This window comes from Sycon ciliatum, chromosome 9, assembly GCF_964019385.1.
Source record: "Sycon ciliatum chromosome 9, ocSycCili1.1, whole genome shotgun sequence".
Classification (NCBI taxonomy): Eukaryota; Metazoa; Porifera; class Calcarea; order Leucosolenida; family Sycettidae; genus Sycon; species Sycon ciliatum.
In genome coordinates this window covers 8800852-8813615 of record NC_088651.1, presented here as the reverse complement: position 1 = coordinate 8813615, position 12764 = coordinate 8800852, and the positions used below count along the sequence as shown (strand labels likewise).

General features: G+C 49.9%; 1 protein-coding gene across 1 annotated transcript; it reads right to left on the bottom strand.

Moving 5' to 3' along the window:
- Positions 1-103: 103 nt before the first annotated feature.
- On the bottom strand, positions 104-9971 carry LOC135824456 (uncharacterized). Its single transcript, XM_065337193.1, has 7 exons — positions 9447-9971; positions 7160-7238; positions 6224-6545; positions 4828-5599; positions 3398-3728; positions 2199-2532; positions 104-1262 (listed from the first exon to the last, which is right to left on the bottom strand). The coding sequence occupies exons 1-7, from the start codon at positions 9475-9477 to the stop codon at positions 1227-1229; spliced, it is 1905 nt and encodes a 634-aa protein (XP_065193265.1). The 5' UTR covers positions 9478-9971; the 3' UTR covers positions 104-1226.
- Positions 9972-12764: the final 2793 nt, after the last annotated feature.

Genomic DNA, 12764 nt, shown 5'->3' with positions numbered 1-12764 from the left:
AGATATACATACATGCCTGCCCCCCCCCCCCCCACACACACATGCGTACACACGCACACACACGCACGCACACACAGGCACACACACACGTGTGTGCTTTACACAAGGTACGGAATCTTCTTTATCTAAAAAAACAAGGTTAGCTAAATAGAGAGAGAGAGGCCGCAATGTGTAATGGCATAGAAAGAAAACTTTGCCAAGATCTGTAAAATATGTAAAATATGTACTCCTATAGATTTGCTAACATGCATGCATGCACGCACGTATACTCGGCTGTGTACAGACTCAGTGATTCATAAAATGATACATCAAGCGAGATATCGATGACTTCAGACGCCATCATAATTGGAAGGTGCTCGGCAGGAAAGCAGTTTACTCATCAAGAACACATCGTTTTTCTCTCTCATCCAACACGGACACAGGAACGTGCGAGCATCAAGAATAGTCATGCTGACGAAGGCGCGCGGCGCGGCGAGGGTCGAATTTAAAAAAAAACCCAGGGCTAGGATGCAAGAGACTCAACATCCTTGCTATGGGCCCCAAGGCGGAAAATAAAATTAGTTTAAATTACAAATACTGGAATTGACAAAAGCTTTTAAAAACAGGTGAAAAGTTGTCAAAACGAAGAGCTGCATCAGTAAACGATACAGACTAGTCTAATCAAGTTGGGAACAGGGAGTCTGGTCAACTGCATGATTACTATCCACAGACAGTCTCCAGTGCATGAGCACCCCAGACTTAGTGATGGTCACCCGGGAGGCCAGTGCATACTTTGTAGTCATGCGTATCATGTCCTGGGCCTATGCACGACTGCTTACATCCACACCCATGCCCTGCATGGACGACGTGATGGTAGCTGACTTGTGAAGCAATCACAGTGTGACGCAAATGACCAGGCAGTACAAAATCCAGAACAGCTTGGTCAGGGATTCCACAACGGCTTGGTCAGGGATTCCACAACGGCTTGGTCAGGGATTCCACAATGGCTTGGTCAGGGATTCCACAACACAACAGCTTGGTCAGGGATTCCACAACACAACAGCTTGGTCAGGAATTCCACCATAGCTTGGTCAGGGATTCCAAAACAGCATGGTCAGGGATTCCACAAGGGCTTGGTCAGCTTGTCAGCGCACTTATTCACGCTTAGTCTGCAGATAGAGATGCTCCTCCGCATGCCTCCGCCAGGGTTCTGGTTTGCCAGCACAATCTAGTCTCAATGCACCGGGCTATGTTCGAGATGTCGGCGAAGATGTCGGCGGGAACTGCACACCAAGGACACATGAACAAACACACAGACACGCACGCGCGGCCGTGCACACACACACACACACACACACAATCATAGACTAGTACACGCTGGTGAGCAGCGGAGAGAGTTTTAAAGCTATTGAACTCAGTGAACTCATTGAGCAACATACAATGGCTGGTTGTTGATTCTTTGCGTGCGCTAGATGTAGTGACTACACAGTCACCAGCACACTCACACTCAGTCCATTGTCAATAGGATATCTCTTTAGACAAAGAACCATGAAACTAAAGATGAACGACAGGATATCAATGCATGCCAGAGAGGCAAAGTGACCACCAGGTATGCCCAGTTAGGGTCACCAGGTCATGCACTCTGGGATGTGTGGGTAACCCCATACGGGTAATGTGTATACTAAATATGGTGATTGCATAAAGCATCGCTACGTGACTCCGAGTCTAGAATCTTGCATGCCTACCCAGGCGCGTAGCAGCGCCGTTGGAGGTGGTCAGGCAGGAGGGAGTCCGTGGGTCTCCCCCGGTGAAAACTTTGAAATTACGGTGCAAAATCCTGCATTCTGGGCACTTTTGGCCGTGGTCGGGCGAAACAGTGGTCCAGCCAAAGCCGCCGGACCGGCCGGACCGCCTGCTATGCCCCTGCTGCACTGTACATGTACAACGGACACCTGAACGCAAGAGCAGCTAGTGTTGTACATGTACTACAGTCGGACCTCGCATAACCGCACACATCCGTTTTCCACAAAAATATCCGGATAGGCGAGGGAACCGGATAATCGAACACACATACTGTATGTATGCATGCCATATGCTGTAAATCGGTAACCAACGATTTTCTTCCGGATGGCGAGGGATCCGGGTAAAAGAGGACCGGATAAGCGAGGTCTGACTGTACGGACACCTGAATGCAAGAGCAGCTAGTGTTGAAAGCTTACCTTGAGTACGGCTGCACAGTAGGTGGCTGCCTCTTCTGATATCGCGTGTACCGCTTGAAATACCACCTTGCCGGTGGCATGCGTATCCAGCACATTGGGACCCCAGACGTCCAGCAGCACGGCCAGAAACGACCATCCACGATGCTGGTCAGTAGTGCAGTCCCCCGCGCGTTTGCCCTCGATCACGTCCACCGCGCCGGTGCTGATGTTAATCTGGCGCATCAGTGTGTTGGCTAGCTGGTGCTGCTGGTCGGTGGTCAGGTGATGCTCTAGGTCCTCGGCAATCTGCTTGACCTCTCCCGTACTTATTCGTCGGAAGTCTACGCCATGGCCCCTGTGTGTACGCGCGCGTGTGTGTGTAAAAGGATGTGTAAAAAAACACGTGCACACATGCACATTATTATTATTATTATAGACAACACCTCATGGCATGAGAAGAAAATCAGCCAGTACGGGAGATGTGGGTGTTAACCAACCATGGTGAATAAAAGAAGAAAAGTAATGGTCAAGACGGAGAAGCATGGGAGGGACAGGTGATGGTGAATCTAGTGAGCAGATTTAAATGCGTCCAGGGTACTGGCATTGCGCGTAGTAGCGGGCAGCGCAAGCCAAGAAGAGTAAGCAACAAAGAGTGGAGAGCGTACAAGGGAGGACGTTTTAGCCAAGGGGAGGGCAACAGAGCATCTTGTCTGGGAGCCATCTGTGATTCGGAACCAGTTATACACGTTACACATGCATGCATTCACACAAATGCACATGCACGCACACACACGCACGCACACACACACACACACACACACACACACACACACACACACGCACACACACACTGTGGCACACACTAGGCCGGTGGAGCATAACGTATTATGGGTATGGGGAGAGCCTGCTTGAAAGCTTTAGTTTAGGATATCAGAGAAATGCTGCCCAACCCCCTACCCCTGACCAACTCCCTGCTCAGGCTGATGCAGGCCAGATCTGTCTGGGCGTCCTAGGCGATGCAGGTCAGATGGAACCAGTCCCCACAGGGTCGGTCCGCAGTTCAGATGTTTCAAAGTGCACTGGTACACACGACCGGCTGCTGAGACATGGCAAGACACCCCAGCAAGAAACCCCAGCAAGACACCCCGGCAAGAAACCCCAGCAAGAAACCCCAGCAAGACAAGACATGACGGCAGCAGCGACGACGGCCACGCACTCACTGAATGCATTCCTTTCTCTCGCGGTCCAGACCCTCGATGCTCTGCGGTATGATTGCATTGCGGCCGATTAGAACACGACTGGTCACGCTGGGATCATTGACACACGTCGGTAATGTCACCGCTGCGTCCGGCAAGTCCTCATGAAAGTCTGGCAGCGCCGCCAACGCCGCCGCCCCCATCACCGCAAGGTCTGACAGTGAATCATCACCTGGGTCAGCCGACGCCGCTCGTGCCTGCGTGTTCACCGGTGGTGGCCGTTGGTGCGGCGACGGGCTGTGGCTGCTGAAGTCCATGTGCTGAACGCTCTCCGTGAGGCCTCGTACCGTGATATCTGTGCATGGCATGTGGAGAAGAGGATGAGACATGTGAGTGTGTGCTGTACTTCCTCCGCGTCATCACTACTGTCGCTTCCCAGAGCAATATTTTTCGGGTTTATTTTCTCAAAAAGAGACCACTGTGACTTGAATTGAGGATGGTGTGTGTAGGGTTTCTCATGTAATGAAGCGGCTGCAGTGCAGCTTGCGCACATTAATAATTATTGTATATTTTCTCCACTCGAAGCAAAGAAATCAGCTAGAAATTGAGGCAGAGCATTGTCGACAGACTAAGCAAAGTAATTTTTTCGTTGATGCCATCTTCATTTGGTGCGTCCCCTAGTACAGCGGTGGTAGCTGATATCCGACTTCCTGCTCGATGCGCTCACGTTGCAAAAACCCAGCACGCGCTGGTAACACTACCAAAATAGAGACCGCTAGAATCGGTGTTGCACTCCAAGACGAAAATTAGGGGTTTGATTTCGGTTGCCACCACTGTAGTCCAGTGTATTAGTACCGTAACTAAAAGTACCGTCAAGAGTAGATAAACAAGAGAGTGCAGCTCCGGATCTCTCCTACAGATACCCCCGCCCACGGCGGAATTTTTTGTTGACGTCACCTTTTTTCAGAGAAACGCGCATTTTGCCGCAGAGCAACGTGAGAGCACGTGCTGGACACCGACCTTGTAGTGTAAAGCCCGGCCAAGTGCACGAGGGAAAACTTTCCAAAAGACCCGCAGCGCGTGCGTCGTCGAAGAGATTACGTCAACAAAAAAATTCCGCCGTGGGCCTACCCATCCGCGAGTTGCGCACTGGTGATGGATACATACTGTAAGTGAAGAGCATATTTATTTTCGGCTATTTTCGAACCATGTCACGTGATGTGAAGTTCTGCCGCCGCAGCACTGCATAGAGGTTGTGCAGGCAGTTGCACACTCTTGGGGTTATGTACTCCGGCTACAATCTAGACACCTGTGTGAATTATCACTTTGAGTGACACACACACACACACACACGCACGCACGCACGTACACACACGCCACACACACACACACACACACACACACACACACACACACACACAGAAAGAAAGGCAACGGTCCAGACAGTCACTCACCAGTGTCGTGTCTCGCCGATGCTGCTGGCGCCCGTTGTGAGTAGCGTTGCTCAGGTCCAGCAGTGGTGGTGGTGGCGGCGGCATGCTCTCGCTGACCTCCGCCAGTTGCCGTGTTCGCGTAGGCCGAAGCAGCTCGACTGGCCTCTCCCATACCGTATCGCCGTGTCTCCGGCTGAGCCACGCCGCTAACTATTCCACCGTGAACGCTTTCCGGCTGCGCGTGAAACGCGTACGGTGGAGGCAGTGGTTGGCTGCCGTCCAGCCCAGGTCTCTGACCAACGCCCGCGCCACCACCACCACTGCCCTGGGCCGCCTGCACTTCATCATGGTATCTCTGAGCCTGCTGGTTGCAGGTCATGTGACTTAGCAGGGTCTGGCTGCAGTCAACCAGCTGCTGCAGTGTGTGCGTTAAACGCTGGTTCCCCGGGTTACCTCCGTCCCACAGACAAGGGTGCTGCACCCAGCCGGAGCGCTCACCCTGACAGACGCGGTCCAGCAGTCCTATACAGTTCATCGCAGCCTGCAGTTGTGTATTGACGTCGGCGATGTTCAGGCAAGACCCGGGTCGTGGTCGTGGTTGCCGTGACGATGGAGGTGGCAGATGCGGACTTGCGCTGCTTTCGCTGGCGTTGCGCAGAGTAGCGGCCGTGCTAGCGGTTGCGTTGCTGCTGCTGCCCCAGTGTTGTGAGCCCTGTGCAGTAGCTACACCCGCAGTGGGTGGTGGTGTTAGCTGGGTCAGGTACCGCAAGTCTGTCCTGGACGTCACCTCCAACTGTAGTGTCACACAAACACAAATACATAATGGGCACACACGCATGCACGCACCCACACACGTGCACACACACAAACAGCAGTATGATACCCATCATCAATATGTTGTTGTCAATACGCATCACACATTCCAAGTGCCGGGCACCAATGACGAGAAGTGGTGCGCTCACGTCAAAGAATGTTCAACGCTGCTGATCATTCATAGCAGGCCAGTTGATCACACATGACACAGCCGGGGGCGTACCAGAGCACATCTTCGGTGTGGTGACCATGTGCCACCGGCAACTTCATAGCCACCATTTTGCCCATTTTGACGAAGTAGTAGTACCTTTGACGACGGCAATTCGCTGGTGTGGTGACAGTACTATGCTGACTACACAAAAGCTAGGCGACCGTAAGAGTCCACTTCATCATGCATAGCAGACTGACCAGTCCAGTTCATCATGCATAGCAGACTGACCAGTCCAGTTGATCATGCATAGCAGACTGACCAGTCCAGTTGATCATGCATAGCAGACTGACCAGTCCAGTTGATCATGCATAGCAGACTGACCAGTCCAGTTCATCATGCATAGCAGACTGACCAGTCCAGTTGATCATGCATAGCAGACCATTGCCAACTTACCCCCAATACTGCTCTACAGCGCGCCGCCACTCCGGGCAAGTCCTCGTTGACTGCTTCGAAGATGTCGACACCAAAGCAGGGCTGGAGAGATTTGGTCTTCCAGTAGTGCAGCGTGGCAAAGAGCATGCTCCGCTGTTGATGACTACTAGCGCTGTTCAATGCACGCTGATACTGCGCCACGGCAGTGTCCACGCCTTGCGGCTTGATGGGCATTAAGAGAACCACCATCATCCGGTCCGCGCTCTCCTCGTCAAGCAGACCGCCCAGATCCTCGGCCACGCGTAGAAAGTCAATGTCCCACATTGCACGGAAGTCATACCCACTGCGGAGAACATAACGCACACGGATACAAAGTTCAAGCGATGCCAGTATCTTGACTTCACTGGTTCATAATGCATCATCACTTACACCCTCCTTTTCACACGACGGCATCACTCGACTACATCGTCCTACATTACATCATCACTTGCACTGTTTTACATGTATGTGACGTCACCATTTCACTCCGCTGTTCTACATTACATCATCACTTCACTACACTATCATCCATATTACGTCATCATCTACCTATACTGTTCCATATAGGGCTTGAAAGTGATGACGTCAAAACGGCCAGGGAGTAGTAAGTTGACATCAGATTTCTATTTTTGGATCCACTAAGGTGTGACTTTGCTATTGCCTAAGTATGTGGGTGCATAGCAACCCACACATGTCGCATGCAGGTGTGACTTTTATTTCGCCACCAGTTGTAACCCCGCCCCCAGTAGCCAAATCAGTCAGTTTCACTGGTTACATCACCTTGCTGAGAGTAAGACGGCTTGAAATGTGCTTGGACCCATACAAAAACTGGATCCAAGTGGATCCAATTTTTGAATTTTTGAAATTGTTGCTATGCTGTGACGTAGCACTTTCAAGCCCTATTACGTCATCGCTTACACACTGATATCCAGGAAATGCTGCGCGGCAATGCTGGTTGTGGAACTGGAAGACATTCCTGATGTCTGGCTTGTGAATACTGGAGAGAAAGAGAGATGACAAATAGCCAGTTACTTGTAAACCTGTCCAGGCGACCACTCGGATAAGGCGACCACCTGCCCAAGAAGACCACTGAAACCAGGATCAAGGGATGCTATTCCAAGTCAAAACCCTGGATAAGGAGACCACCTGGTAACAGAGACCACATTCCGAAGGTCCCTTGAGCGGTCGTCTTACACAGGTTTCACTGTACAGTGTACTTGAAAAGTGAAAGAATTGTAACTGCTCATGAAAGCCAAACACCACAGTTACTTGGCCGGGACGAAAGGTTTCAAGTAGCTACCAGTACAGGGCTGGCAACTGAAATCCGACCCCGGAACGGTGCGCTCTCATCGCAAAGGCCCAACACGCGATGGTAAAACTACGAAATAGGGACCGCTAGGATGAGGACGCACCGCTAAGGGGTCGGATTTCAGTTGCCAGCACTGTACATGGCAGATGTGGAGCACTGTCAGCACTCTGGGTACATCCTTCGGTGTACATGGCAGACGCATTATGTTTGCTGTGTGCTGCCTTGCTACTAAACGGTGTTTTATTGAATGCACAAACCACTGATGATATGAATGCAGGGAGAGCAGAGAATTCAAAAAGAGAACAGCAACATTGATTGTGCTGCTTTGCGCGTATCCCGGCAATCATTACAAAAAACCTTCAAAATGCAATAAAGTATACAAACAAACAAACAAAATCGGTACTAGATATACTATGATTTGCATTGCTTACTGCCACAACTTGACTCAGTAATGACTCAGTAATATGTACCTAAGTTAGCACTTGATGTGCCAATAGGGGTTGAACTGGGAACACTGTCTGAAGACTGGGTCACGGTGAAATGATCTGTACAATCAAGAAATGGCTGTGTAGCCTTTCACAGCCTAGCCTGTTGAGACCATGCGATAACACCATCAGTTGAGATGCTTCGGCGAGGTAGCAGCACAACACGTGCTAGCTATGCACTAGCGCCTCAGTGGCATATACATAACGCCCATAAGCGATTCTGGAAATCTCTTTATCATCAAGGTGTCTTTCACATAACCTCTATAGTCTGCCTGTACCCCCCCCCCCCCCCCCTGCACATACACACACACACACACCACACACACAGCCTGTATTCACGGCCGATCACATTCAGATCACCGTATTATCTCTAATATAAGCACGGTCCTTTATTTTTTCAATGTACCTCTGCCCCGTGCTATTAATGGAGACGTTCCTTTATTGGAGGCTGTTCCATTATTATTTCAACCTCATTTCAGAGGCATGTTGCCATGCCAAATTCATGTATGACACACACATTTCAGGGTTTTTTTTTGCCGGTACAGATAATGAATTTACACAGTGTGCTTATAATGGAGACTGAGCACTTTATTTTTTGAATGCCGCCCCAAGGTGTTCTATTATTGGAGACGTGCTATTATTCTGTCCCTCCAGGAAATCGCGATTCCACGGACGCAACAAATTTCGCGATTTTGGCCCAAACCCGCGATTTTCTGAAAAATCCGCAATTTCCCGCGTTTTTTGTTGTTTTCTGCACTTCTTTTGACATTTTTCTGCACTTTTCACGCAGTATACAGTGCTTTCCATGATCCTACTCGTAGGTTATTTCCACAGTAGGCAAATAGCGATTCTAAAGGATACAACAAATTTCGTGATTTGGCCCAAATCCGCAATTTTCTGCCAATAATTCCGCGAGTTCCTGGCAAGTTCCGCACTTTTCGCCGCATTTTTTGTTGTTTTCTGCCGCAATTTCTTGCGCAAGTTTTCGAGGATTTTTTCCGCAAATTCCCGCAGGGACAGATTATTGGAGACTGTGCTTATATTAGAGATAATACGGCATTTTCCTACAGTGAACCATGTGACAGCTGAAGATCAATTATATTCTGTGCGCAGTTTCTCATGAGTCATGGGCTGTTCTACAATCTAAGATGGGTGGAACAGGCGGCCACGCAGGCCTGATGAACTGGATGCATGCATGTACCTACTTCGAACTAGCAACAACATCGCCAACTCATCCCCTGGTCAGGACAGACATGGACTCTCTGCCAGAGCGTGCTGGCACTCAGTAGAGGACAAAATTAGCGTTGTGAATGATGGGAAATCCATATCTCATGATTTTTTATTGTTTTACTTCGCAAAATCCAAACGGGAAGATGATCAGGTCCACACAAGCAAACAAGATCTGAATTACCGGACGACATGGGGTCGTGGTGGTAAGCCATCTTGCCCCCGCAGCGTCCAGTGCACTCCACGAGAATTCACCGTCCACCACCGCGCTGGAGATGATCACAGCACGCTGCCTAGCGAACCTCTCTCCGGCACTCACACCAACACCTGCTGCTCGCGGCCGCGGAAGCTTATCACTGATCAGTGCTAATTCTCGACGAACGCAGAAAAATAATGGAGCCAACACCTTCTACAAGTACAAGACTGCAGGGGCACTAAACGATTTCCCCAGCTCCAGTTTCCTGCGCTAGAGCGATCACTGACTTTGCATATCACCGAGAAGCTGCTATTATTTTAGTACAAATGTGTCCACTAGTGATCGACACCTTCCTTCTGGCTCTTCTGGTGCTTAGTGCTAGGGTAAAGCGGGCTATGGCGAATGACAACAAAATAAAACTGACAACACTACTGCCTGCATGTACTGAGCTAGAAAAGGGTCACGTCGTTTCCTGCTCGCCCAGAAAACAGGCACGCCACAGCGCGCGCACAGCCCCGACCCTGACGCTGAAAAAAATCTTGCGCAGATCTGTAGTGTACGATCTATGATCACGAATATTTTGGAGCCTCGATGTACCTTTTCACATCAAGGGTAAAAGACTCGATCGTATCAGCGTGCCCCATGCGATAGTCGTGAATACTGGAGAATGGAGGTAGGGAATGACACGACTCGAGCGTGCTCGGGTTATTTTCCCCACTCGACAGATGGGGTTTTCTTGTGCTCCGACCAAAGACTTAGACAGACTAGCACATGCACAGACTCAGTGCACGCGCACTGAGCTAACTCAGCGCAGCATGATTATTAATATGAGCCAGAGCATGCGAAAAGGGGGTTAACCTCTAAAATCTGACATTTCGAGCTGACTATCTAGTGTTACTCCAACATGTTTCAGAAATCTTTTGCAAAAAACCGCATCAAAAAATCTCTTTTCGTTGCAATGTTATAGGTGTTTTAGTGCCAGGTGGTCTGTTGGCAAGTATCGCACTTTGCGGTGCAAAGAAAAAAATGATTGTCTGTTCTAGACATTGTACATACGCTGACACTATTTTCTTGATGAAGCATTTGAAGAATATTCATGATGTACAGAGTGCACTTTAATGCCTAGTTTGGACCAACACAGAAGAGGCATAATCAGCATTTTCGACTAAGATCACACACATGCACAGTCGTGGCCCGTAAGCAGCCAATTTCCGCGATTGTGTTCATCGGCAACATGGTGTGAATATTATACAGTTACAGAAGAGCACACGATTAGAACTGTACAGTTACGGCTCTCTAATTGTCTAGTCACTGACTGGTGGGCATAGGTCATCCCTGAACTGCTCTTGCACAAACGGACGGATTTCTTTGTGCAAGTACTGGCGACGAGCTCTGCTCATACCTCCAGGTGCAATGACCGGTGGTAAGCCTGCATCTTGCACTGCCTGCACGGTGGTCTTCAGGATGTCAACAGAGTCACTGTTTCCGCCAATGCACTTCAACCATTCCTGGTGTGGCAGCAGCGAAGGTGAAGTGGTGCATCTGGCTCACGGCTGGGATTGGCCGGAAGAAGTCGGGCAGGAAGCGGTCCCACTCGTACCAGGTAATTGTCGACCCAAATGGAGCGGAACGATGATTCACCGATGATCTCAACTTGGGCTGCCGCGCAAGATTCCTTGTACAAGGCATGTACGCTCTTGTATGTTTGGGTAGCAGGCAAGAACACTGGAGGAGCATCATCACGTCCACGCAGCGGGGCTGGATGCGGAATGCCGTTGACTTCTGCATGGTTGTTGATGAACTGAACGCATCTCTTCATGTTAGCGTACAGGAGCGCATTATGTGGTCGCCTGCCTGTATTGCCATGGTCCCTGGGCACCAGTCCCCACCAGTCCGTGTTTCTCCAGGTGCTGCTGCAGACCATACAAATGCTTCTTGCCGATGTCGTACGCGTAGCGAAACGCACCAACACACACCTCGACACCCAGGAAGCTGTAGGCGAAGGACTCGCGGCGACGCTTTCCCCCATGCGCGTTCTGACTGGTATTGTGGCGGCAGGACTCCAAAATTCCCAATAGCACGGTATCGCTCTCACTTTTCTCCATTTCCCTCATGTTTAGTGTTGACTGCTCAAGAGTTACTCTGTCAAACTTACGGAGGCAGTTCTTGCTGCATCCACAATTCTGGAGCTGAGCAAATTCAGGTGCAGGAGGAGCAGCAGCAGCAGGGACGTTCTCCACTATTGCTTCGTCTTCCACTGTTAGATTTTCTTCATCAGCGATAACTCCAGCCTCATCAGAGTCGCTTTGAGGCTCTACATGCAGGTAGTTCGCTGCTACAACATCGGAGTTCACCCTGGAGTTGAGGTAGTGGAGTTAGTCTGCGTCGTCAGTGTCAACTATGTTACTTGCGATTCTACGCCCTGTTCAGCAATTTCCTGACCAGAATTTTGAAGTGGAGCGACAGAGCTACTCTCAGGATCGCCATGAAACTCATCTTCGCACTCCCTGAGCACGTCAGCAAGAGCTTCATCGACAGTGAAGACTATTCTTCGACTCATGGCAAGAGCGAGAAAAAATTGTTGAGAAAGAAGCTCTCTCAAGAAAACAAGCGCAGCTTCAAACAAATGAATCTCAGCAACGCGAGGACCGATTTGCAAAATCTAAAGACTGGTGGAAAGCTTAGACCGTCAACCCCATTCTTGTGTCATCGACCTGCGCAAAATTGCGAAAACGCGCGAGATTATACAGAGTCGCAGCGACTCAACTTCAAAATCCACGCAAAAAGCGCACGTCAAACTTTGAAGTGCTTTTTGACAGCTTCAAGTGCAAGTACGTTAGCCCCCTTTTCGCGTGCGCTGGCTCATATGAGTCAGTCGCTGATCGCTGATTCGCTGCCATCGCTGGATAGACGTCGCGTCGTCGAACATCGTCGACGTCGACATCGCTTTCTTCTGGCGATTCGATTTTTGTGTGTTCATGTCGCTCGATCGTACACTACAGTCTAGTATTAGTACGTAGACCTACGTAGTCCTGTCTACAGCACTCCACTAGTAGTAGTAGTAGTAGATCTACGAGTAGCGAGTACCCGGTCACTATGGAATCCAAATATTAATTACACCACACCACCTAGTCCTTGCATGATCCAAACTCTGCACTCGAGTACTCGCATCACCATCACGACAGCGAGGACAATTCCGGTATATAGATTGATATTGACAATGACCCTCCAGACAGCTGTTCCGCTCCTCCTGAGCTCATCAGTACAGTGGAGGCAGATGATGTTGAATGAAAGAATAATAATAAT